This window comes from Jaculus jaculus, chromosome 14 (genome assembly GCF_020740685.1).
Source record: "Jaculus jaculus isolate mJacJac1 chromosome 14, mJacJac1.mat.Y.cur, whole genome shotgun sequence".
NCBI lineage: Eukaryota > Metazoa > Chordata > Mammalia > Rodentia > Dipodidae > Jaculus > Jaculus jaculus.
Window position 1 is genome coordinate 19,036,608 of NC_059115.1, and position 27,885 is coordinate 19,064,492.

The window sequence follows — 27,885 nt, forward strand, 5'->3', positions numbered from 1 at the left end:
CTTGGCCACATTAGTCTAGTTCTCTCTCTGTGTCCACTTGTTATTTCTCGCCCTTTAGAGCACGCAGGAGGAATGTGGGGCGGCTCTGAGCTGCCTCCCAGAGCCTCCTGGGAGTCTCAGGACTCCATAAAGGGCTCCCCCTGGGCACCCACCTGTCCCCCCCTCCCAGGGCCTGGCCAGACGCGCTGCGGTGGTAGGGGAGGAGGTCGTGGACATGCCGGAGGCTAAACCAGGTGGCTGGCAGAATCTCTTTCTGAAGAGGATGAGGGAAGAAGGGAGGGGGGGGTGGTGCCTTCTCTGTGGGGAGAGGGGTTCGCTTGTCTGTTCCCATCTCTGGCTTAGGGTAAAGGTTCCTTCACTGTTTGCGAAACAGGGGCTTGTTCCTGTGTGGAAGGGTGTTCCATACTCGTATGGCATCAGATATCCCACGTCTGTGTAGGATGGGGAAACCCATAGCACTGCAGGGAAAGGCTCTGCTCTGGGGCGTGCAGGGGACTGGGAGCCAAAGTCTGCTGTGCACCCTTGCTCTGTTGTTACTGGGATTGCTTTTATTCTTCCTTTTTTTTTTTTTTTTTTTACTTCCTCCCTCTGGCTCTCTTTCCCTCCCTCCCTCTCTCTCTCTTTCTTTCTTTCTTCTTTTTATTTTTATTCATTTGGGGGGGGAGAAAACGGGCGCGCCAGGGCCGCCAGCCACTGCAAACGAATACCAGATGCATGTGCCACCTTGTGTATCTGGCTTACATGGGTTCTGGGGAATCAAACCGTGGCTCTTTGGCTTTGCAAGCAAGTGCCTTAACCGCTAAGCCATCTCTCCAGCCCCCCCCTCCCTTTTTTGAGGTAGGGTCTTGCTCTAATCCAGGCTGACCTGGAATTCACCTTGTACTCTTAGGGTGGCCTTGAATTCACAGTGATCCTCCTGCCTCTGCCTCTGTGCTGGGATTAAAGATGTGCCCCATGATGCCTGGCTTGCTTCCGTCCTCCTCTCTCCCTCCCTCCTTTCCCTTCTCTCTCTTCCTTTCTTTTTCTTTTTCCGTTTTCCTTTTTACTTCTTGGTAGGTTCTCATGTCATCCAGGCCGGCTTGGAACTCCTGATGTTCCTGCCTCAGTGTTCCTAGTGCCAGGATGACAGGCACATGCCACCATATTTGGTTTGATGTTCTCGTTTCCTGATGTGGATGGGCTCTTAGGTACATGTGTGGTGGAGACTTGGTTTGGACCAAGGGTCCTGTCAGTGTGGGGTCAACATCCTTTAAGGAGTTTGGCCTCCTCACTGAGCGAGGATGGGGCATTATAGATAAGTAGGGTGCTGTGTGCATGACAAAACAAATGGAATTCTACATAGATTGAGGAGGACCCCCTTGGTGTGAGAATTGGGGCTCCTCTGTATAGGAATTACTGTTTCCTCCATTCCTAGGTGGATCCCCTTTTCCTGCCCCTCCTGCTTCTCCTCCCCCTCCTGTTTCTCCTCCCCCCACTAGCTCAGGTTGACTTGGAACTCACTACGTAGTCTCAGGGTGGCCTTGAACTCACGGCAATCCTCCTACCTCTGCCTCCAGAGTGCTAGTGTTAAAGGGGTGCGCCACCACGCCCGGCTGGAGCCCCTGCCTTTTCCTGCAATGCTGAAAATGGAACCCAGGACCTCACACCCACTGAGCCACACCCTGGTCTTTCTCCATGTACAGTTAGGGGCATCTCTTTAAATGGGGCTGGGCATGTCTTTATTTGGGCATGGGCTGTGCCTCTGTGAGGAAATGAGCACAGGACATAGAAGTCCTGGGGTGGTGTTCTCTTGAGGTGCCTGGTCCCCTGGGGTCAAACCAACCAGGCTGTGGGAGGGAACCAGCCCCTTGTGGAGACTGTATCTCCACGGGCTAGGGGCCAGCAGCATAAGAAGCCTGCTGTGGTCAGCAGAGTGTCCAGTTTCCAGGCAAAGGGAATGCTAATTATACTCAGAGCCTGAAAGGTCAGGGTTGATAGCCTGGGTGGCAGGGCATGGCCACTGGGGAAGGAGAAAGCTGATCCCAGACTTAGAATAGGATCCACTTACATCCTGGGCTGGGGGTCTGCATCCCCACCCTGTTGGACCCCTATTCTTCTTACATCTATGTCCCAATCCCGTCTGAGAGAGGCGGTCCAGGGTTTGGACTCCTGGGTCTGAGGGAGGAGGGCTGGGTCTGGATGCCCAGGTTCTGGGAGAAGAGCGCTGTGTGCTAAACTCTGGATTTCTCCCTCACAGCAGCTAAAAAAGCCCCCAAAGGCAAAGATGCTCCCAAACAAGAGCCCCCTAAGCAGGCTCCTGCAGAGCCTCCCAAAGGTGAGCTGTACTTCCCTGGGGTTCAGCCACTCTGTGGCTCAGGCCTTTCTGCACACTGGCCCAGCCTTCCTTGGATCGCTTCTGTAGCTGTCCCCACCAAGTGCCAGAGCTGTGTGGCCCTCCCCTGCCCAGACATACCCTCTGCTGGCTGCCTCTGTGCTCCAAGGCTGGAGTTTCATCCTGAGCATGGCCTCAAATTCCAAACCTTTGCTCCTGGTTAGCAAGTCCTGCCCAGTGCCAAAAGCCTCAGCCCATCTTTAAACTTTCCCTACCTCAAAGTTCATTCAGCACCATCCTGTCCACCACCTGCTAGTCCACAGATGGGGAAACTGAGGCCCAAAGGGCTGAGCCATGTGCAACACCCACAGCACCCCTATATCTCTGCCTTCTGAGTCTCTTCACTCGCCCCAAGCCCTTCCCAAAGAGGTTCTGGGCTCTCTCAGCCCCTATCTGATCTCTCGATCCTGTCTTCTGAACAGAGGCCCCACCTGAGGACCAGTCCCCCACTGCAGAGGAGCCCACAGGCGTCTTCCTGAAAAAGCCAGACTCTGTGTCAGTGGAGGCTGGTGAGGGCCTGGAGCCAGGAGGAGGGCTAGGGTTTGGACTCCTGGGTCTGAGGGAGAGGGGGCTAGGACTCTTGGGTCTAAGGGATGAGGGCCAGGGTCTGGACAGCTGGATCTGAGTGAGGGGGCTGGGGGCTGGTCCCTGGGTCTGAGGTAAGAAGGCTGGTGTCTGTGGGAGGAGGCCTGGGCACTGGACCTCTGGGTCTGAGGGAGGAGGGCTGGGGTCTGAACCCTGAATCTGAGGGAGGAGGAGGGCTGGGGTCTGGACCCTTGGGTCTGAGGAAGCTGGTCTGGGTTCCGCGTACCCCTCCCTAGGGAAGGATACAGTGATCACTGCCAAGGTGAATGGGAAGGAGCTTCCCGCCAAGCCAACCATCAAGTGGTTCAAAGGGAAGTGGCAGGAGCTGAGCAGCAAGAGTGGAACCCGATTTGCCTTCAAGGAGTCACACGACTCTGCCAGCAATGTGAGGACAGGGTGGGACAAAAGGGTGTACACGTCCTGCTTCTCAGAAGGCCCATTGCCTGAGGGATCGTGGTGGTCTGGGATCCCCTAGATGGAGTCTGGAATGCCCAGGATGGAGGCTATAGGGGAGGCATGGAGCATGTAGGGCTAAGGCAGGTGCAACAGGTGGTCATGTGCCCCCTTAAAGGCCTTAGGGAATCGGAATATGAGCCCCCTCCCTAGGAGTCAAGATTGTCAGGGCAGGAGGAACAGAGCTGGTGCCCAGCTGCTGAGGCCCAACTTAGGTCCTTCTTTGCCACTGCTTTTGGTCAGGGTGGGGGTCTGGTTGCTGTGGTGGTCATAGACACCCACACCCGTGGACCTGGCTCGCAGGTATACACCGTGGAGCTGCACATTGGGAAAGTGGTCTTGGGGGACCGTGGAGATTACCGCCTCGAGGTCAAAGCCAAGGACGCCTGTGACAGCTGTGGCTTCAACATCGATGTGGAGGGTGCGCTGGTTGGGGTGGGACTGAGGGTTCTAGAGGGGCAGGGGTGGAGGCCCAGCCATGTGTAGGGGGAGCATACAGGGGCAGAGGGGAGGCAGGTACAGGCTCTTTTCTTTTTTCCAAGGTAGGGTCTTGCTCTAGCTCAGGCTGACCTGGAATTCACTATGTAGTCTCAGGGTGGCCTTGAACTCACGGTAACCCTCCTATCTCCACCCCCCCAAGTGCTGGGATTAAAGGCATGCACCACCACACCCAGCTACAGGTTCTTCTTTTAAAAACCTATTTATTAGAGAGAGAGAGGGAGGGAGGAAGGGAGGGAAGAAGGTGGGAAGAGGGAGAAAATGGGCCTACCAGGGCATCCAGCCACTGCAGACAAACTCTAGACACGTGTGCCACCATGTGCATCTGCCTTATGTGGGTACTGGGGAATCGAACCTGGGCACTTAGGCTTCACAGGCAAGCACTTTAACTGCTCTCTCCAGCCCCAAGACACAGGTTCTTGGAGGAGTCCAGACTCAGGATGTAGGGGTTCAATGAGGAGATGACTCCAGGCCATAAAAGGAAGTATAGACTCAGGGATGCAAATGTGGAATCTTAGGGGTGCACATGCAAAGGCTCAGGAGGCAAGTGAGTTCCAGATTTGAGAAAGCAGGATGAAGATTTGGGGAGTGAGGGCCTCGGGATGAGACCCCAAGTTTATGGGCTTAGGGTGGGGTGTACAGGAGAAATGAGGACACACTGGTTCAGGGGCAGCATGGATGGGTCCTGAAGGCACCCAGGCTCTGGAGGTCTGAATCTCATGATGTATGGGGCTTGCAGATGAGGGGCCCAGGGACCAAGACTGCCCAGGCCTGGGACACATGGAACTACTTTCTGCCCAAAAGGAAGGTGGAGGAGACCATTGAGTGGTGTACATCCACCAGATGTGGGGCTTCCCTGCCAAGAAGTACAGGATGTTCCAGGCTTGGTGTCCCAGGCTGGTCATCCTAGGACTAGGGAGGCTGAGGCAGGAGGATTGCTATGAGTTCAAGGCCAGCCTGGGCTACATAAGGTGACTCTATCTCACAAAACAAAACAAAAACAAGCCAGGTGTGGTGGCTCATGCCCTTTTTTGGGGGGAGGGGTTTGAGGTAGGGTCTCATTCTAGCCCAGGCTGACCTGGAATTCACTATGTAATCTCAGAGTGGCCTCAAATTCACGGCAATCCTCCTCCCTCTGCCTCCCAAGTGGGCTCACACCTTTAATCCTAACACTTGGAAGGCAGACGTAGGAGGATCGCCATGAGACTATATAGTGAATTCTAGATCAGTCTGGGCTACAGTGCAACCCTATCTCAAAAACAACAAACAACAACAACAAAAACAAAACAAAATAAAAAACAAGAGTGTTGAAAAGATTGGTCATTGCTCAGTGGTTAAAGGCACTAACTTGTAAAGCCTGATTTGGGTTTGATTCCCTAGTACCCCCATAGGCCAGATGCATAAAGTGGTGCATGTAACTGGAGTTTATTTGCAGTGGCAAGGGGCCTTGATGTGCCCACCCCCTTTTCTCTTTGCAAATGAATAAAGTAAAAATAAAGCCAGGTGTGGTGGTATATGCCTTTAATCCCAGCATTTAGGGGTTGAGGTAGGAGAATAGCCATGAGTTTGAGGCTAGCTTGGGCTACATACAGAGTGAGTTCTAATCCAGCCTGGGCTAACATGAGACCCTGCTTCAAACAATATATGACAAATAAGCAAAAAGTAGAGGATGTCTAAGCCTGGAGAAAGAGTGTGCTGGCCCAGGAGACAGGGGAAAAGGCCTGAGGAGAGGTTGCCCAGGCCAAGAGAGGAGCTCTGATCTTTGCCTTGGCTTACTTTCCACTCCTTATGGCCTGTCCCCAGCACCCCGTCAGGACTCCTCTGGCCAGAGCCTAGAGAGCTTCAAGCGTTCGTGAGTGACCCTGGACCCTGGGGAGAGGCAACCCCTGGGGCTGAAAATCATGGGAGGCTTTTCTCTGGGAGGTGGAAGTGTTGGGGGAGGGGAATTTGGCAGTGTGAACTGCAGGGTGGGTCTCCCTGGGGGTTCACAACCCCCGTCTATGGTTGCAGGGGTGAAGGGAAGTCGGATGATGCTGGTGAGCTGGATTTCAGTGGCTTGTTGAAGAAGAGGTGAGTCTGCTTCTCTGGCAGAGAGGGGACAGGGGTCATGGAGAGGGGGCTGGGGGATGGAGAGCCACTACCTGGTTTCTCCTTAAAGCCATCTCTGGGTTCTTTGCTTGTCTCTGTGCACTCCCACCTCCATTTTGTCATCCCTTTCCACCAACTCACCCATCAACCTGTTGAAAGTAACCCCTGCCCACAGCCCCAGCCAACAAATCACCTACCTGCCCCACAAGCCCTTCCCCACTCACCCTGAAGCCGTCAGACACCCATCCACCCAGGATCTTGGCCTTCTGCTCACGTAGCACCCAGTCCTCACTGGCCCACCACCCACCTACCCGTCCTCAACCCCCCCAGCTACTTACCCATCTCCGAATCCATCCATCCCACAGGCGTTCCTCTTCCACCACCATCCCACATCTCCCCCAGTCCATCCACCACTCACCCAGACAGCTCTTTGCCCATCCCCTCACTGTCCACCCACCCACTGTTTCCATCAACAAGGCATCCACCTATCCCTCCTTCCATTTATTCACTTCCCTGCACCTGTCCCTCTGCACCTCTCCCCATTACACCCAGCATCCCATGCAGCCCGTATCCCCTCATCCCCTTCACCACACTCCTGTTAGAGCTGAAGTAGGTTCTGCAGGTCAAACATGACAGGATCATCACGGCAATCTCATACAACTCCCCATAGTGCTTGTCCACTCACTCATCATCTACTTCTCCACCCATCCACCCTTTAATCCCCAGTCCCCTCCATATCCAACTCCTCCCAACCCCTTCCACAGACTGATTCATTTACGGTGCCCTACCAGCCAGCCACAGCTTGGCCCATCTCCCTTCAACTTACTAGTACCCAAGGGTCTGCCCAACCATTTTGCACAGAACCAGCCTGTTCAGCCACCCTCCTCCTGCCCGTCTTTCTCTTTATTAATCTACTCTATTCACAGCACCAAGTCCACCCACACTTCTCCCTTTCCTTCCTGTCCCCTCCCTTTCAAAAGATCCGTGGATATTACAATTATGGAAGTTGTCAATAAAAAATGATTTAAAAAAAGATCCGTGGATATATTCCTCCCTTCCATTGCTCGTGACCCAAACATCCTGTGAAGTCACCTGCCCACCAGGCACTGGGTTGAGATTTGGGCATAGACCAGCCCTACTGGGTCACTGTCTTGAGTACCTCAGGGCATTGGATTCAATGGCAGAGGCACTGTGTGAGACAGTTTGCAAGAACCTAAGACTTCAGGGCAAGACTAAGTCACTGGAGGACACAGAAGTCACATAGAGAAGCGATTGTTGGCACTAGGTTCTGTAGGATGAGGAGAAATCGTGGGCAGAGACATGAAGGCAGGGACATCAAAGCTAGGAGGCAGTAGAGCCTGGTGTGCAAAGGGCAGGATATAGCTTCATTTGCATGGCTGTAGGTGCTGATGGAAAGGTAGGTGGGCTGGGGATAGCCAGGCCAAGTGAGGTAGGCTTTCTGCTGAGGGCAGTAGGAACTATGGAACAGTTTTGAACAGGGAAGGACAGTCTCTAATGTGGGTGTTAGAAACATCTCACCAGGGTCATGTGTGGAACAAACTGGAAAAGAAAGTGCAAAATAGACATTTGCTGGATGGGTGTATAGATGGATGAGTGGATGGGGATGTGGGCGGGGGGTGGATGAATGAATCAGTGGGACAGATGTGGAAATGGGGGAATGGATGATGAAAGACAAATGGATGGCTGTTTGTTTAGATGGATGGGTAGATAGATGGGTGGAGATGGATGAATAGGTGGGTAGAGGGAGAGAGGAATGAATGATGATGGATGTCATCCATGGGTAGGTGTCCAGAAGGATAGGTGAATGGGTGGGATATATGGATAAATGGATGGGTGGATGGGTGGGGTAGATAGATGCTTGTATGGATGGATGGGTGAGCGGGTGGGTGGCTGGTTGGACGACTAGATAGATGAGTAGGCAGATAACTGGATGGTTGAATGAATGGATAGATGGAAGAATAGACAGGTGGGTAGATACATGGGTGGATGGGATCTGGCTAATTAGGGAAGGAATAGATGAATGGCATAAAGGCAGGAAGTAGGCAGGTTAGGAAGGAAGTCTGGGGTGGGAGAGCGGCCCAGGTGGGAAGACAGCATGAGCCACTGACTTAGTTGAGTGACAACGCAATTGAGCCATGGAGGCCGAGGGACACCCTCACCTCCTCACTTGTGGTGGTCGCACCTGTGCTGTGTTCTCAGGGAAATAGTCGAGGAAGAGAAGAAGAAAAAGAAAGACGATGATGACCTGGGCATCCCCCCAGAGATCTGGGAGCTCCTGAAAGGGGCAAAGAAGAGCGAGTATGAGAAGATCGCCTTTCAGTATGGCATCACTGACCTCCGAGGCATGCTGAAGCGGCTCAAGAAGGCCAAGGTCGAGGTCAAGAAGAGCGCAGGTTAGCACCCACCCAGAAGATCTCTGTCCCCTTGGATCCCCAACATCAGGGCCAGATGAACCTGGGACCCATCTTCTGGAAGTGTCAATCTGAGGAGTGGCTGACCTTATTCTCAATGATCTCCAAGTTCATGGGAGGCCTCTAAACTTGACCACAGAGGGCCAAAAGTCTGGGAGGGAGATCTGGCTCTTCTGGAGATGACCAGGGTAATGAGGGACTTTCCTCCCTCCCCCATCCCCTGGTTCTCTCTCAATCTCTAGCCTTCACAAAGAAACTGGACCCAGCCTACTATGTGGACAGGGGCAACAAGATCAAGTTGATGGTGGAGATCAGTGATCCAGATCTTCCTCTCAAATGGTTTAAGAATGGCCAAGAGATCAAACCAAGCAGCAAGTATGTGGGCAGCAAGGGAGGGAGGTCCAGGGAGAATGCCACAAGAGGCTTACAGCTTTTCCCTGGGTGTATATGTTATCATGTTTTTTTGTTTTTGTTTTTGTTTTTGTTTTTGAGGTAGGGTCTCGCTCTAGGTCAGGCTAACCTGGAATTCACTATGTAGTCTTAGGGTGGCCCTGAACTCATGGCAATCTTCCTATGTCTGCCTCCCGAGTGCTGGGATTAAAGGCATGCACCACCACATCTGGCTATGTTTTGAGAGAGGGAGAGAAAGAGAGAGGGAAAGAGAAAATGGGCACAATGGGGCCTCCTGTCTCTGTAAATGAACTCCAGATGCATGCATCACCTTGTGCATCTGGCTTTACATGGGTAATGGGGAATGGAATCCAGGTTGTTTGGCTTTGCAGGCAAATGTTTAACTGCCAAGCCCTCTCTCCAGCCCCCTATAATGGGTTTTTACTTGTGTTTGTGTATTTGTATGAGTGCACATATGTGAACATCAGAGGATAACTTGGAGATGTTGGTTCTCTCTTTCCACCTTGATTGAGACAAGGTGTCTCTTGTTGTTTGCCAATGGTAAAGCCAGACCAGCCTGTCCTGTGATCTTTGGTTTTCTCCTGACTTCAACTCCTATTGCCATAGGCATGTTGGGATTACAGATGTGTATGCTACTTTTTGCATATGTCTTTATGTGAGTGCTGGCCATCTGAACTCTGGTTGGCAGGCTAGGGGAACCTTTAACCACTGAGCAATCTTCCTAATCTTATAAAGGGCATTGAGTGTGGGTGTGTTCCAGAGGACAACCTCATCTCAGATGTTGGTCCTCAGGCACTGTCCATCTCCTTTGAGACAAGGTCTCTCACTGGTCTGGAATTTGATAAGTAGGCTAGCCTGGATGGCCAGTGAGGCCCAGGGATCCTCCTGTCTCATAACTCTCCAGAGCTGGGATTACATGTGTGCATCACCATGCCCAGCATTTGGTCACACAAATTCTGAGGATCAAACTCATGTTCTCCTGCTTTCATGGCAAGCACCTCACTGTGTTATCTCTGCAGCCCCCATTATGGCGATTTTCTGAGATAGGGATACCTATATCATTGGCTGGCCTTGAACCTGCTATATAGCCAAGGATGACCTTGAACTTCTGGTCCTCCTGCCTCTGCCTTCCGAGGAATAGGATTACAGGCATGTGCCACCATGTCTAGCTCTATTACGGTGGGGTTTTATTTTTGGTCTTTTTCAAGGCAGGGCTTCACTCTATCCCAGGCTGACCTGGAATTAACCCAGGCTGGCCTCAAACTCATGACAATCCTCCTACCTCAGCCTCCCGAGTGCTGAGATTAAAGGCATGCACCAACATGCCCAGCCCTTAAAACTTTTTTTAGTCTGTTTTTATCTTAAATATATTTTTAGCCAGGTGTGGTGGTGCACACCTTTAATCCCAGCACTCGGGAGGCAGAGGTAGGAAGATTGTCATGAGTTTGAGGCCACTCTGAGAATACATAGTTAATTCCAGGTCAGTCTGGACCAGAGTGAGACCCTACCTTGGAAAACCAAACCAAACCAAACCATGTATATGTATGTATGTATGTATGTATGTGTATATATATATATATATATGTGTGTGTGTGTGTGTGTGTGTGTGTGTATGTATATATATGTACACACATACATACGTATATATACACACATATATATAGTATATATATGTGTGTATATTGTTTTGTTTTTTATATATACATATATATATTTACACACACACACACACACAAAACTTATTTGACAGAAAGAGAGGGAGAGAGAGTGTATAGGCACACCAGGGACTCTTGCCACTGCAAATGGACTCCAAATATATGAACCACATTGTACATCTGGCTTTATGTGGGTACTGGGGTATTGAACCTGTGCTTTCAGGCATCACAAGCAAGCACCTTTAACCACTTAGCCATCTCTTGAGCCCATGTTTCGTTTTGTTCTCTAGTCTTTTGAGGTAGGGTCTCACTCTAGCTCAGGCTGTCCTGGAATTCACTATGTAGTCTCAGGGTGGCATTGAACTCAATGATCCTCCTACCTCTGCCTTTTGAGTGCTGGGATTAAAGGCATGTGCCAGTACACCTGGCTTGTTTTATTTTTTAATTTTATTTATTTGCAAGCAGAAAGAGATAGAAGAGAGGCAGACAGAGAGAATGAGTGAACCAGGGCCTCCAACCACTGCAGATGAACTCCGGATGCATGAGCCACTTTGTGCATCTGACTTTACCTGGGTAGTGGGGATTGAACTCAGGTTGTTAGCCTTTGTAGGCAAGCATCTTAGCCACTAAGCCATCTCTTCAGCCCTTGTTTTGTTTTTGAGAGATAGGGTCTGTCTCTGCAGCCTGGCTGTGCTGAACACACTACATAAACCAGGTTGGCCTTGAACTCATGTTGATCCACCTACTTCTGCCTTCCAAATACTGGGATTAGAGGTGTAGGCCACCACACCCAGCTTGCCTGCCTGCCTGACTTACTTCCCTCCCTCCCTCCCTCCCTCCCTCCCTCCCTCCCTCCCTCCCTCCCTTCCTTCCTTCCTTCCAAGACAAGGTTGAATGTTATAGCTCAGGCTGTCCTGGAACTACATAGATCAGGCTATCTTCAAACTTATGGTAATCTCATCTCAGTTTCCTTAGAGCTGGTATTACAGGCATGTACCATCTGCCTGGATTTGCTCTGATTATTTAAGGGATAGACACTAGATCCTCTATCCCATTCCATCTACTGATTCAGAGAGACTTGCTGGGAGAAAGGTTGGGTGATGTGTTCCAGGAATGAGTTAATGCTTAGGTGACCCTCTTGCTCTAGGTATGTGTTTGAGAATGTTGGGAAGAAGCGAATTCTCACCATCAACAAATGCACACTGGCAGATGATGCTGCGTATGAGGTGGCCGTCAAAGACGAGAAGTGCTTCACTGAGCTCTTTGTCAAAGGTGAGGCTTAGTCTGGCCTTAGCTCGGGGAGGGGGAGCAGATGGGATCCTCACCTCCTGTCCTGCACTGCACAGAGCCTCCAGTGCTGATCGTCACTCCCCTGGAGGACCAGCAGGTGTTTGTGGGGGATCGAGTGGAGATGTCAGTAGAGGTGTCTGAAGAGGGCGCCCAGCTCAAGTGGTAAGTGACCTGTGGTCTTGATTTGAGCACAGAGGTCTACAGTTGCTCTGTCTCAGCTCTGGTCCTTTTTAAAAATTTTATTTGCATGTGTATGTGTGTATATGACATGGTTTCCTGCTACTGCAAACAAATGCCAGATGCATGCACCACTTTTGGGTCCAGCTTTACATGGATGCTGGGAAGTGCAATATGGGCTGACAAGCTCTGCAAGCAAGCATCTTAAACCTCTGAGGCATCTCCCAGCACCTTAGTCCTAGTCTTTATGGGACCTGTGAAGCCCCTGGGAGACTCTGACCTTTCCCAGTAGGCATCTGGAGACCTCAGCCTATCTCTTTAAATCCTGTCTTTCCTTATGGAGTCATTATAATAGAACTTCTGATCTCTATCCATCCTGTCCTCTTTAGAGTCTTTTCCTGATCCCTGCTGTTGTGTTAAATATTTATTCATCTTCCAGTCAATCATCTGTTCTTTTTTCTTTAAAATATTTTATTTATTTATTTGTAAGCAGAGAGAGATGAGAGAGAGAGAGAAAATGGGCATGCCAGGGCCTCCAGCCACTGCAAACAAACTCCAGATACATGTGCCACTTTGTGCATATGGTTTTACATGGTTATTGGGGAATCAAACTTGGTTTACCAGGCTCCACAGGCAAGTGCCTCAACTACTGAGCCACCTCTCCACCCTAATCATTTGTTCTTGGATCCATCCATCTGTATGTATACACATGCACCCTCTTCTATGATTCATCATTCACCATGTACGCATGCATACATCCACCATCACCTATCATTGTCCATTCATCCATCATCCAGTCATCAATCCATAACCTATCCCCTTATCCACCCATATCTCCATCTGTTGCCATCTACCCATTCCTCCTTCCATCCCTTCATCCTCCCTTCCATCCTCTGTCCTCTACCCATCCATCCCTCTATCATCCACCCATTCATCTACCCATACATCCCCAACATACCCCAATAATCTATCTCTTATCCTTCCATCATCATTCATCTACCATCCTTCCATCTGTGTGTTTCCACCATCCCTCCATCCCTCTACAATCTATCCATCCTTCCATCCCATTGTTTCACCAAGCACCCCTCCATCCCCTGAGCCACGCCCGTACCCATCCCTCCACTCCTCTATGTAGAAGATGCCCATGGAGACTGCAGACTGTGCACTTTTCTAAACATCAGAGCTATACTGGGGAGAGACAAGAATCATCCAGGCTCCTGTATTCAGGATTTCGATGGAAAACCTACAATGATGCCATGACTAGGAGACAGAGAGGTGTTGGCCAAGTTATCACACAAATCAGTACAAAAGTCCCACTTTGACAAATGTTTGAAAGGAACAGGAATGGAGGCTGCATCTGGTTTTCAAAGGAAAGGGGATTCAAGAGGCATGGTAGCCTACATGGAGAAGGCAGTTGAGCTGGGGTCTGAATGTTGAGCAGGATAGGGGTGTCCCACTCGTGGAAGAATGGCTTATCCAGCACACTGTGAGACCCTTGGATTTCCTCCAGTTCCATAATGTCTTGTGTGCTCTCTGATGTCCATTCTCTTCCCTCTACCCTGCTGTCACCTCCAGCCCTTAAGGCATCTGCCGACCACCCTTAATCTCCCTCCAATGCCAACTCACCTCCAAGAGCTGTCCAGACTTGTGTTGGCTTCTCAAACTCCTCATTCATGGCTAACCATCAGAACACCCAGCTGTCCATCTGTCACCCATCCATCACCTGTCCACCCCACCTACTGATCCATCTGCCCCTCCTACCCTCCCACATCCCTCTTACCCAGGATGAAAGATGGTGTGGAGCTGACGCGGGAAGACGCCTACCAGGCCAGGTACCGCTTCAAGAAAGACGGGAAGCGTCACATACTCATCTTCTCAGATGTCACCAAGGAGGAAGGGGGTCGCTACCAGGTCATAACCAATGGTGGCCAGTGTGAGGCTGACCTAATTGTGGAAGGTACACCCTCTGGGATGGTCTGGGCCATGCATACTTGTTTTAATTTAATTTAATTAATTTATTTATTTAAGAGAGAGAGAAAAACAGAGGCAGGTGAGGGGGGAGAGAGACTAGGCATGCCAGGGCCTCCTGCCACTGCAAACAAACTCCAGACATGTGTGCCACTTTGTGCATCTGGCTTTTCATGGGTACTGTGGCATCAAACCCAGGTTGTCAGGCTTTGCAAGCAAGCACCTTTAACCACTGAACCATCTTTCAGCCCCAATGCATACTTCTTGTAGCCTAAAGTTGCTCAGACCCTACATCAAAGTACATTCTGTATCACCCCCACCTGGCCCAGCTTCTGCACCCTCGTTCTTGGACTGGTGCACAGCATGGTGTGTTCCCCTTGTTCCTGTCACCACCAACCTCCTCATGCTTCAGCTCTGACACACATGACATTGAACGAGGTCTGTAGATGGTTGAGAGGATCAGACCGTGTCAGTGTTCTGCTTTGGATATTGGACCACTGCTATGTAAAATGTCTCCACTGGGACAAAGAGGGCCAGCAAAAGTCCCAGGAAACCATGTCCTGAAAAGAAAAGTAGCTGGGTGTGGTGGCACTTGTCTTTTAATCCCAGCACTCAGGAGGCCAATGTAGGAGGATTGCTGTGAGGTTGAGGCCAGCCTGAGACTACACAGTGAATTCCAGATCAGCCTGGGCTACAGTGAGACTCTATCTTGAAAAACAAAATAAAAAGAAAAGTAAATCATAAATCCCAGTCATCTATGTGAAGATAAATGATGGTATCTCTGCATGCGGTCATTTAACAAAGAAGCAAATATGATACTATTGTATTGGGGGGGGGCAAGATAAAAGGCAGGAAGGACAGAAAAAGACAAAACAAGAATGCACTGATATATACAGTCATCTTCCTAACCCAGGGTCCAGGTGAGTGTAGTCTATCAACTTCCCATACTAGGAAAATAAATTGCATCTGAGGTGGGCATGCTAGTTAGGATTTCTCCTGGGGAGGGAAGACCCCTAGCCCCTTACTATGGATTCTAAGCAGGAGCTCTACCTCTGAGCCAGGCCTCCAGCCCCTCACTGTGGATTCCAGACAGGAGCTCTACCTCTGAGCCACGACCCCAGCCCCTCACTGTGGATTCTAGACAGGAGCTCTACCTCTGAGCCACACTCCAGCCCTCACTGAGGATTCTAGACAGGAGCTCTACCTCTGAGCCACGACCCCAGCCCCTCACTGTGGATTCTAGTATGAGCTCCACCTGAGCCATGCCCCCAACCCCAGCCCAACTCAAGACCCAACTCAAGAGGCTCTTCCTGGTAGCCTCTTCAGCCTCACAGTTGTATGCCCTGCATAGTATTCAGCACACACTTGGTGCTCACAACTACATGTAGGCTGGCTGGAGTCACGTGGCCCCACACTACCTTCTTCCCATGTAGAGAAACAGCTGGAGGTGCTGCAGGACATTGCAGACCTGACTGTGAAGGCCTCAGAACAGGCTGTGTTCAAGTGTGAGGTGTCTGACGAGAAGGTGACGGGCAAGTGGTACAAAAATGGAGTGGAAGTGCGACCCAGCAAGAGGATCACCATCTCCCACGTGGGCAGGTGAAGTGCAGGCTGTGGAGATGGTGGGGTGGGTTAGTTGTGTGTGTTAGCTATAGCTGCTTAACAAATCCCCTGGTTTAAGAAGAAGGGCTATGTGTGTGTGTGTCTTTATGTAAGGAACTGAATCTGCTGGTGGCATTGATGATGATAACCAGGCTTGATGCCAATAGGGCACTTCCTGGGTGTCAGGTGCTTCCTTAGATTGAGTCTTTACAACCCTCACATAGGGTGTTATCCCCCATTTGTGGACAATCAGGGCTCAGAGTGGATTAGGAATTTGCTCAATGTCACAGAGCTAGGAAGTGGGATTCAAAACCAGACTAGAACATTTCAAGGTCTGAAATAAAAATAGCGGCCAGGTAGATGACACTGAGGGAAGTAAATTGGGGCAGACTGGAACTGACGCCCACCCTGCTGTCTCCACTCCTTAGAATCCACAAACTGGTAATTGATGATGTCCGCCCAGAAGATGAGGGAGACTACACATTTGTACCTGATGGCTATGCCCTGTCGCTCTCAGCCAAGCTCAACTTCCTGGGTAAAGACACCTTTCCATTTCTCCTGGGGATAGAGGACTTTCCTTCCCAGAACCCAGAGCTATCTCCCTGGAGAATTAAGAGTACCTACATACTAGCAAGTGTCTGTGGGGTTCATGGGTGGAGTGAGATGAGAAGCTGAGAGAGAACATTTGATACGCTGATATGTACTCTCAGGCAGCAGGCTGGCTTGGGCCTGACCCTGTCCAGTTCCCAGGGTTTCTGCCAGATGCTCAGGTCTACCTCTGGGTTGTGAAGAAGGGTAAGGAGCCTGAGGGCTTAGATCTAACAATGCAATCTCCCTGATTTTTAGAGATCAAGGTGGAGTATGTTCCTAAGCAAGGTAAGACCAAGGTGGCTTCAGTGACTTAACGGTCTGAGAGAGGAGGGCAGGGGTCTGGACTCCTGGGTCTGAGGGAGGAAGGTTGGGGTCTGGGGCTGGAGGAGGATCTGGCCCTAGAACTGGGCTTCTCAGTGGGCCCTGTGGTGGTGTTGAAGACCCAGGTCAGGTACCCAGTGCCTCTTCCATTCTCTAGAACCCCCAAAGATCCACTTGGACTGCTCAGGGAAGACCGCAGAGAATGCTCTTGTGGTTGTGGCTGGAAATAAGCTGAGGCTGGACGTGGCCATCACAGGGGAGCCCCTTCCAGTTGCCACCTGGCTGAAGGGAGATGAGGTAGGCTGGGTGAGCTTGAGGTCCTCTCCCTCTGAGCTGTGCTGGGTGACCTTAGACACAACGCACATCCTCACTGAGCTCCAGCTTCTCTGGAATAAGGACAAGGATTCTTGGTGCATGGGGATGTTTTGCAGATCGGAGATTGTGTGGCTCTACCACATTGTTTGGGCTTGGCATATGGTTGGATATGTCATTCACTCATCCCTTCAGCAAAGAGCTAGTTAGTCAAGGATCAGCCAGCCCATCCATCTGTCCAATAACCTATCCATCCACCCACCCACCTATCCTCCTATCCAACTGATCTAAGTCATCCATCCACCCACTCATCCATCTATCCATTTACTTATCCAACATCCATCCACATATCCACCACCCATTCATCCATCCATATACCCATCCACCCAACCAACCATCATTCATTCCATCCATCCAGTCATCTGTCCACCCACCCATCCAACCCATTCACTCATCCATCCATCCAACAGGTATTTGAACTTTGTATATCCTAGGCCCTGGGTCAGTTCTTATTGTCATCTCATTGTTGCTTGTGCTATTTAGCTTTCTGTTACTGTAAGAAATACCTGAAAAACAGATCAATTTAGTAAGATTCAAGATTCATTTTGGCTGGCGTGGTGGCGCATGCCTTTAATCCCAGCACTCAGGAGGCTGAGGTAGGAGGATCACTGTGAATTTGAGGCCATTCTGAGACTACATAGTGAATTACAGGTTAGCCTGGGCTAGAGTGAAACCCTACCTCAAAAAACCAAAAAAAAAAAAAAAAAAAAAAAAAAAGTTCATATCGGCTCATGGTTCTAGTTACTGGTCACCAGGCCCCATGTGACAAGAACATCACAGTAATCATAGTAGGAGTTAGAACCTAGAGAGAGAGAGAGAGGTGGGGGAGGGAAGAAGGGGGGGGGAAGACATAAGGAGGTAGGCAGACACAGATAGCCAGGGACACAGGAAAAAGCCAGAGCCCTAACCTTCCTTTCCAGAACACTCCCTCAATGATTAGACTTCCTCCCACCAGGTCCCACCTGTTAAAGGCTCCATGTCCTCCCAGTAATGCTGAGAACTGGGGACAGTCCTTCAGTCCATGTGTACTTTGGAGTCACTTATTCAAACGGTGGAAGCACAGGACTCCTGTTTGTGGTTATGGACAGTGTGGCTCTGTTCATCATTTCTCCTCTCAGCCAGAATTCTCTGGGTCTTCCTTGAGCAGCTCAGCCTAGACACTGGAAGTGCACACTCCTCAGATGCAGCCCAGCTCCAGATCCTCCTCTCTGGGGAGATGACAGTTGCTGGCCTGAAGGGCTGGAGCTGAGATGCAGGAGGACGTGGGAGCGTTAGGAATCTTAGGAACAGACCTATCATTTTCAGATGGGAGCATCCAAGATGCTTCCTGAACAAGCTGACTTCTGGGTGATCCTGAGAAAGAGTAAGATTGTCATGCTGAGGGCTGGCAAGTGGGCACAGTGGGTAAAATGCTTGCCTCACAAGGACCTGAGTTTGGGATTGATGGCACCCACAGAGAAGCCAAGTGTGTGTGTGGGTGTCTGTAATCCTAGAACTAGAGAGGTAGAGACAGAAGGATTCCTGGGACTTGTTGGCTAATTAGTCTAGCTTAATAGGTGAATTCCATATTCAGCAAGAGACCCTGTCTTGAAAAAGGTGAAGAGAAACTGAGAAAGACATTGGCATTGACTTATTATGATAATGTATGTGCACCTGTGCATGCGCGCGCACACACACACACACACACACACACACACACGCGCGCGCGCGCGCGCACCTGTAGACCACAAACTCACAAAATAAAGTTAATTGAAGCCAGGTGTGGTGCTCATGCCTTTAATCCCAGCACTCCGGTGGCTGAGGTAGGAAGATCGCTGTGAGTTCAAGGCCACCCTGAGACTACATAGTGAATTCCAGGTCAGCCTAGGCTAGAGCAAGAGCCTACCTCAAAAACAATTATGCGACATGCATGGAATGCAGCTTGCTAAATATTGGGAAAGTGTATTTTTAAACTATATTTATATGCACAGAGAGAATGAAAACAGACATGCCAGGGCCTCTTGCCACTACAAATGAACTCATGTTGCATGCGTTTCTGTGCATCTGGCTTTATGTGCATAGTATGCAGTTGAACCCTGGCTGTCAGGCTGTACGAGCAAGTGCCTTTAATTGCTGAGCCATCTCTTCAGCTCCAAGACAGCAGATTCTTTTCTTTTTAAAATTTTTATTTATTTGCAACCAGAGAGACAGAGAATCCAAGACAGTGTATTTTCAAACATTTTTTTTCAAGGTAAGGTCTTGCTCTAGCCCAGGCTGACCTGGAATTCACTATGTAGTTTTAGGGTGGCCTCAAACCCATAGTGATTCTACCACCTTTGCCTCCCAAGTGCTGGGATTTAAGGTGTGCACCACAACACCTGGATTAAAAAAAAAATTTTATACTTGTGCACCAGGGCCCCTTTGCCACTGCAGACTCTACATGCATGGCTTTACTGAAGAACTGAACCTGGGCTGGCAGGCTTTGCAAGCAAGTGCACACCTAACTGTAGAGCCACCTCCCCATCCCCAGCGTGGTGTTTTCGAGGGAAGGTGTGTGGCAGGTGAAGAGAGCAGTGTGGAATGACAGGGTGTGGGGAAGGAGGTCTGGAAGGACCTCACGTCCAGTGGCTTAGGGAGCCATTGCAGGGCTTTGAGCAGGCCTGAGTCTGGAAAAGGGCTGCGAGTCAGGCACTGGTGGCTGTGTCCAGGTGTTCTCGGCCACCGAGGGCAGGGTGCGTATCGAGCAGAGGCCGGACTGCAGCAGCTTCGTGATTGAGAGCGCTGAGCGGGCTGATGAAGGCCGCTACACCATCAAAGTCACCAACCCCGTGGGCGAGGATGTGGCCACCATCTTCCTACGGGTTGTGGGTGAGCACAGGGCTAAGGGAGGACATGAGGGGTGGCTCATCCTTAACTCCAAGGATGCTCTCTGACTCTCTTCTCTCCCCTTCCCCAGACGTCCCTGACCCTCCTGAGGCTGTGCGTGTCACCTCAGTTGGAGAGGACTGGGCCATTCTGGTCTGGGAACCACCAAAGTATGATGGAGGACAGCCGGTCACTGGTGCGTATCATATGCCAATGTCCCCATTACCTACTTTCTCTGACCTCAGCTCTTTGACCCCAGAGTCCCCAGCTTGCTCATGGATCACCCCTAGACCTAAGTTTCCACTTTTTTTTTGAAGCAGAGTCTCACTTTGGCCCAACTTGATCTAGAACTCACTCTGTAGCTCAGGCTGGCCTTAAATTCATTTTGTTATTCTTACCTCAGCCTCCCAAGTGATGAGATTATAGGCATGACGCATCATGCCTGGCTTCCACTTTTTATTTATTTGGAGAGAGAGAGAAAGAAAGAATGGGTGCACCAGGGCCTCTAACCACTGCAAATGATCTCCAGATGTGTGCTTCACTTTGGGCATCTGGCTTTTTGGGGAATTGAACCTGGACCATCAGGCATTTAAGTAAGTGCTGAACCATCTCTCCAGCCTCTTAATTTTTTTTTAAATCATTTGTAAGGGGAGAGAGAAAAATGAATATGGGCACGTTAGGGCCTGTAGCTGCTACCAACAAACTCCAGATGCATGCATCTCTGTGTGTCTGGCTATACATGGGTACTAGGAATCTAACTGGGGTCGTTAGGCTTTTCAGGCCAGTGCCTTAACTGCAGAGCCATCTCTCCAGCCCCCCTTTTGGTTATTTTGAGCCAGGGTCTTATGCCAATCCTGGCTGACTTCAAACTCATGGCAATCCTCCTACCTCAGCCTCTCCAGTGCTGGGATTAAAGCAGTGCGCCATCACCCCAGCTCATAATTCTGTTGATGTGCTCCTCCCTATTCCAACTGGAACTCACAGCCTGCCCATAACCCCCACTCCTTCTGCTTGGGGAGCATCCAGGTTATCTGCTGGAGCGGAAGAAGAAGGGCTCCCAGCGCTGGATGAAGCTGAACTTTGAGGTCTTCACGGAAACAACCTATGAGTCCACCAAGATGATTGAGGGTGTCCTCTATGAGATGAGGGTCTTTGCTGTCAATGCCATTGGCGTCTCCCAGCCCAGCATGAACACCAAGCCCTTCATGCCCATTGGTAAGGCTGCCCTCCCCCCATCTGCCACTTCTGACCCCCATGCCCACTATCTGTCTTCTGACCCACACCTGGCTTTTGGCCAAAGAATGTAGACCTCTGTTTGTTTTGTGGTAGTGGGAATAGAATCCAGGGCCTTTCAAATGGCAGGTGAGTGCTCTACCACTGAGCCACACACCCAGCCTCTGGGTTGTTTCTAGACAGGTGTTCTACTGCTGAGGTCTATTTCTTGCTCACTTACCTCTGGGGCCCCCATGATGATCCCTTTCCCGAACACTGACACACTTCTGACCCCTGCCCTCTCCCGCTAAGCTTTGGTCCTTCACTAACCCCTCCACCCCTTTCTCTGGATTCTTCCAGCTCCCACAAGTCAGCCCCGGCACCTCACTGTGGAGGACGTGACAGACACCACCACCACACTCAAGTGGCGGCCTCCAGACCGCATCGGGGCGGGCGGCATCGATGGCTACCTGATCGAGTACTGCCTGGAAGGCTGTGAGTGGCACTTAGCCCCCACTGGCCCAGAGAGAGAGACAAGAGTCATGCAGTGAGACAACTGGCATTGTGCCAGGAATGGGGCGGGTGGAGCCAGACTCCTCTCTCTCTATTTACCTCCATACAGCAATGGCTTTTCATCTATCTCTATCCATGTAAATACATCCTTCCCTCTTTCCTTTTTTCTTTTCCTTTCTTCCTCTCTCCTTCAATCTTTCTCTTTCACCCACATATCTACTTGTATAATTATCATTCCTCCCTTGTTCTTCCATTATCCCCAAGCCTGCACCCATCCTCATGTCTGCTGCGCACACACGCAGGCGCAGATGCAGGCACACGCTACCTGCCCTGGGACCCAGCAACACGCCTGCGGGCCTGTAGAGTGTCTGCAGCCCACCATCTTCTGAGGAGGACAGACATCTTCTTGACACCATATTTCTGGCCTTCAGGCCTGATTCCCACCCTGCCCTGTCTGTGGCCATGTGGCCTTGGGCCCATCTTAGAACCTTCATCTTAGATGAAAAGTCCCCATCTGACCATGGACAGCAACTGACACATCAGGCCACATGTGGAGGGCTGGGTGGTTGCACCCCATGTCTGAAATGGGGCAAGATTGATGTCTCAATGATGTGACATGTGTGTGACCCTCACAACCTGGTCACCATGATCGCTGGGCCAGTGGCCACTGCACTTTCTGCTGGTACTTCCTGAGTGTTCACTGTGTTGGGGCTCAGGCTACTGGAAGGGACAACAAGGGAAGGGTGTGGAGGACTGGAGGGGGTCTCCAGGTCCACCACATGGCTCATCTCTCTAGCTGAAGAATGGATTCCTGCCAACAAAGAGCCTGTGGAGAGATGTGGTTTCACTGTCAAGAATCTCCCAACGGGAGCCAGGATCCTCTTCCGGGTTGTTGGGGTCAACATTGCAGGGCGCAGTGAGCCTGCCACACTAGTTCAACCAGTGACCATCCGGGAGATTGTGGGTGAGCAAACCCCGGCCCCTCAGCCCTCCTGAGCTCACTGCTATCCTTCCATCTGTCTTCTGTGTCATCCCGAGAGTGTCCTCAGTTGGCCTCATTCCCTTGGAATGGTCCCATGCTTAGCCCCTCCCTGTGCTTGTCCCCAGAGCAACCGAAGATCCGCCTCCCCCGTCACCTGCGCCAGACTTATATCCGCAAAGTGGGGGAGGCCATCAACCTTGTCATCCCCTTCCAGGTACTCCATCTGGGAGTCAGGGCCATGATCAGGGTTAGGGCAGAACCAGGGGCAAGCTTGGATGAACTCGGGATGGGGGCAGGATCCTGGCTGGGGCTGGGAGGAGGACAATAGAGTTGGGCCTGAGTCAGGGTAAGGGTCAAGGTCAAGGTTTGGGTTTGGGTCAGAGCCAGGGAAAGGGTCAGTAGTCAGGACTAGGGGTGGAGGTGGGGTCAGGATCAGGGCCAGGGAGAGGTTTGGGGGTATGCATTGGGATTAGAGTTAGGGGTAGGATTGGGACCAGGAAGAGGTTCAGGTGTCAGGTTTAGGTTGAGAGTGGGGAGGGAGAGGGTTGGTGCTGGTATGGTCAAGGCAAGAGTCAGGTGGGTGTCAGGGCCAGGGTCAGCCTTTTTGGGGCCTGCAGGCCCCACTGACCTTACTGTGTTCTCCCCCAGGGCAAGCCCCGGCCACAGGTGGTGTGGACAAAGGGTGGCGCACCCGTGGACACCTCCCGTGTTCATGTGCGCACCAGCGACCTCGACACAGTGTTCTTTGTGCGCCAGGCAGCGCGCTCGGATTCCGGAGAGTACGAGCTGAGTGTGGAGATTGAGAATATGAAGGACACAGCCACCATCCGCATCCAGGTCGTGGGTGTGTAGCAGCGGCACAGAGGGGTCAGGGTCAGGCCAGGTTTGGAGGAGACTTGAGGGGAGCCAGAGAGGAGGAGAGGGTTGACGGGATGTGAGGAAGAGGCTGGGGTGGGGAAGAGGGAGGAAGATAGCCCTGGAAGGAGCAAGGGAGGTTTGAAACAGGGAAGGACGAGTATGGGGAAAAGTGGTGAATCTAAGCTGGGCATAGTGACTCTGCCTGTAATCCCAGCATTCAGAAGGCGGAGGCAGGGGGATCTCTGTGAGTACAAGGCCCGAGGGTGGTGGAGTATACCTTTAATCCCAGAACTCAGGAGGCAGAAATAGGTGGATCACTGTAAATCAGAGGCCAGCCTAAAACTACATAGTGAATTCCAGGTCAGCCTGGGCTAGAGCAAGACTCTACCTTGAAAAACCAAAAACAGGGCTGGAGAGATGGTTTAGTGGTTAAGACATTTGCCTGCAAAGCACGTAAAGCCAGATGCACAAGGTGGCACATGCATCTGGAGTTCCCTTTGTAGTAGCTAGAGGCCCTGGTGTGCCCATTCTCTCTATCTGTCTCTCCTCTCTCTCTCTCTGTGAATGCAAATAAATAAAACTATTTTAAAATAAAAAAGATGCTGGGCGTGGTGGCACACACCTTTAATCCCAGCACTGGGGAGGCAGAGGTAGGAGGACTGCTGTGAGTTTGAGGCCACCCTGAGACTACATAGTGAATTCCAGGTCAGTCTGGACCAGAGTGAGACCCTACCTCAAAACAAACAAACAGACAAAATAAATAAAAAAGGCAATAAAAAAATAAGTAGATGAAGAGGAGGAGAAGAAAAAGAAAAAAGAAATGATAGGAAGGGAAGGAGGGAGGGAAGGGGCTGGGGAGATGGCTTAGCAGTTAAAGGCACTTTACTTGCATAGCCTGCTGGCCCAGGCTCATTTCCTCAGCCACCCACATAAAACCAGACAGACATTTGCTTGTAACAGTAAAAGACTCTGGCATGCACACATGCACACACACAATCAAGTTTTGTTATTTTTTTTTTAATTTTTATTTATTTATTTATTTGAGAGCGACAGACACAGAGAGAAAGACAGAGAGAGGGAGAGAGAGAGAATGGGCGTGCCAGGGCTTCCAGCCTCTGCAAACGAACTCCAGACGCATGCGCCCCCTTGTGCATCTGGCTAACGTGGGACCTGGGGAACCGAGCCTCGAACCGGGGTCCTTAGGCTTCACAGGCAAGCGCTTACCCGCTAAGCCATTTCTCCAGCCCAAGTTTTGTTATTTTTTTAAGGTCTCACTCTAGTCCAGGCTGACCTGGAATTCACTATGTAATCTCAGGGTGGCCTCAAACTCACAGCAAACCTCCTACCTCTGCCTCCTGAGTGCTGAGATAAAGGCATGTGCCACCACACCTGGCCCACAGTCCATTTCTTAATACAGGACTGGGAAAGGAAGGGCATGTGAAGCAGGACATTGGGACCCTTGGGCTGGTGTGAACCACATCTCTCCTTCCAGAAAAAGCAGGGCCGGCAGAGAATGTGATGGTGAAGGAAGTGTGGGGTACCAATGCACTGGTGGAGTGGCAGCCACCCAAGGATGATGGAAACAGCGAGATCACAGGGTACTTTGTCCAGAAGGCTGACAAGAAGACCATGGTGAGTGGCTGGAGAGATGGCTCAGTGGTTAAGGGTACTTGCATGCTTGCAAAGCCTAATGGCCTGAGTTTGATTCGCCAGTACTCATGTAAAGCTAGATGCACAGTGGTGCATGCATCTGGAGTTCACTTGCATTTGGCAATAGGCCCTAGTGTACCTATTCTTTCTTTCTTCTTGCAAATAAATATTACACACACACACACACACACACACACACACACACACACACACACACATATACATATATAGGACCATGGTAAGGGGACAGAGTGTCCACAGAGGAATGCTGCTGGAGTCAGCAGAGTGGGCAGAGCTGGGAGGGTGAGGCTGGGACTGAAGGATGGGTTGGTGAGTGAGTTGGGGGCGTGTTGATCCTCCCATCTGGCTCATGCTTGTCTGCGCTCCCCCTCCCCCGCGTCCCTCTCTGTCCCCACACTAGGAGTGGTTCACTGTCTATGAGCACAACCGGCACACGAGCTGTACCGTGTCTGACCTCATTGTGGGTAATGAGTACTACTTCCGGGTGTTCACGGAGAACATCTGTGGGCTCAGTGACTCTCCTGGGGTCTCCAAGAACACAGCCCACATCCTCAAGACAGGTATGGCTTACTGTGCCTTGGCACCCTGCACCCTACTCCTCAGGCCCATCTGGGCTCTGTCCCCTCACTAGGGTCAGGCACAGTTCACACCTTCCAGCTTTATCTATCTCCTTCCCCAGGAATCACCTTGAAACCATTTGAATATAAGGAGCATGACTTCCGCATGGCCCCCAAGTTCCTGACACCATTGATGGACCGTGTGGTGGTGGCTGGGTATTCTGCAGCCCTCAACTGTGCCGTCAGAGGAAACCCGAAGGTGCTAGATGGGGCTCCCTCCTATGGGCGGTGGGAAACTATGAGTGGTCTGCAGCCCCAGGCCTACCATAACCAGCAATTCCTCCCTGAGGTCTCTGGGTTCACTTGAACCCCACTTCCTGTGTCTCCTCCTTGGCCAGATCCCACATCTCAGACACTCCCTGTCATCCTGTGTTTTCTCTGCCTTATGACTGTCAGGTAGAGCTCATCTTGATAGCTCAAGTCTCTCTTGTCCAAGAACAGTGGCATTTGCTGGGAAACTGTGAGGAATCTCTTACACCCTCATGGCTCTCCCGAGTCTTCCTGTTCCACTGAGGTTTCCAGACTGCAACCGTATGCTCCAGAGACCCATTCAGACCAGGACTGGGAACATTACACTAGTAGACCATAGACCCCCGCCACCTTTCTCAATAAAGTTTTATTGGCACAGAGCCACACACATTTATTCTCTGTTCCTGGTCCCCATCTTCTTCTGCACAACCACAACAGAGCAGATGGAGCTGAGACTTTGAGGTCCATAAGGCCTGGAATATTTGCCTTGTGGCTCTTTGTAAAAAAGTTTGTTGACTTTTGTCCACACTAGTTTTTAGCTTCAAATCCATTAGGAGGTAAACCATACTCATCAGTTCACTTCCTTCCTCCTTTTGTTTTTATTTATTTGAGAGAGAGAAAAATGGGCACGCCAGGGCCTCTAGCCACTGCAAATGTACTCCAGATGCAAGTGCCACCATGCGCATCTGGTTTATGTGGGTTCTGTGGTCCTAGAACTTGAATCTAGGTCTTTAGGCTTACAGGCAAGCATCCTAACTGCTAAGCCATCTCTCCAGCCCTCTTCCTTCCTTTGTATCTGCTTGTTTCCATTCATTGTTTTAGACATGGTCTCATAGCCCAGGCTGGCCTCAAACTCCTTATGTAGCCAAGGAAGGCCTTGAACTCATGATCCTTCTGTCTTTATGGCTCAAGTGCAGGGATTACAGGGATACACCACTGTTTATAAATATCGGTCCTTTTGCGACAGGGTCTTATGTAGTCCAGGCTAGCTTTGAACAATGCTTCCTGCCTCAGCCTTCTGAGTGATGAGATTCCAGGTGTGCACCCTCATACCTTGATTCAGTCAGTCAGTCAGTCAGTCAGTCAGCCAGTCACTCATTTCACTCACCTGCCAATCCATTCATTTTCTTAGCTCATTCATTCACTGCATTTGCTTATTTACATCAGTCATTCAGTTACACCTAGAGGCTTTGCACATGCTCCACAAACAGGACAAAGGAGTTTCTCTGTGTTGGGTGAGTCATCGATCCAGAGTCACACAAATAATATACAACTATAAAAATGGTGGTGTGTCAGAGAAATGCAAGAAGTTTTGAGACAGTAGACTGAATGCTCCTGTCTCTGTCTAGGGGACAGGAGGTGACTGGCCAGCTTGATGTGGGAGGTAGAACACAAATTAGGAGAGGCGAGAAGGGCACTGTTGGAAGACTATATAGACCAGGCCCAGGTGAATTACACTCATGGACCAAAAAGCCCTCTGCCACCTGTGTTTTTCAATAAAGTTTTATTGGCCATGCAAATTTATGCGTCAGAGTCCTAAAGTGGGAGATCACTGTGCCTGCTCAGGAAGTATGGCTGGAGGGATGGGAGGAGATGCAAGAGGAGTGACGGGGCCCTGTGGTGAGGTTTTTGTTCTAACACAGAAAACCCTCTGAGCTGTACAGACCCCTACTTGTTTATACAGAAGAGACTGAGGGTCAGAGAGGGAAGAGACTAGTTTAAGGATATCCATCCATCCAGGTGCTGACCTAGCCTCAGTGCTCCATTTTGCCATTCTCCGGGCACCCTTGTAAGTTGGCCTTTGTCACATCCTCCCCAGCCAAAAGTGGTGTGGATGAAGAACAAGATGGAGATCCACGAAGATCCCAAGTTCCTCATAACCAACTACCAAGGAATCCTGACACTGAATATCCGCCGGCCCTCGCCCTTTGACGCGGGGACCTATTCCTGCCGTGCCTTCAACGAGCTGGGTGAAGCCCTGGCCGAGTGCAAGCTGGATGTCCGAGGTGAGAGGGAGCGCCTCCCAGTGCTGCCTGCCTGGCCTCAGCCTACTCAGAAGTCCAAGTGGGGGAATCCAGATGTAGAGGAGTCCGGCCTAGGCCCTCAGCTTACTTTTATCTCCTAA

General features: G+C 50.8%; 1 protein-coding gene across 1 annotated transcript; it reads left to right on the forward strand.

Annotated features, from left to right (window-relative positions):
- The first annotated feature begins 214 nt into the window (after positions 1–214).
- On the forward strand, positions 215–27,885 carry Mybpc2 (myosin binding protein C2). The gene is made up of 27 exons (XM_004672576.3): positions 215–233; positions 2,237–2,314; positions 2,794–2,880; positions 3,193–3,341; positions 3,713–3,830; positions 5,711–5,759; positions 5,918–5,977; positions 8,216–8,409; positions 8,670–8,802; positions 11,641–11,765; positions 11,840–11,945; positions 13,745–13,917; positions 15,362–15,527; positions 15,959–16,065; positions 16,377–16,406; positions 16,600–16,739; positions 19,502–19,661; positions 19,750–19,854; positions 20,685–20,873; positions 21,231–21,365; positions 22,180–22,347; positions 22,491–22,579; positions 23,014–23,209; positions 24,716–24,855; positions 25,295–25,454; positions 25,574–25,710; positions 27,580–27,885. Exons 1-27 carry the CDS (start codon positions 215–217, stop codon positions 27,883–27,885), a joined length of 3,519 nt encoding a protein of 1,172 aa, XP_004672633.2.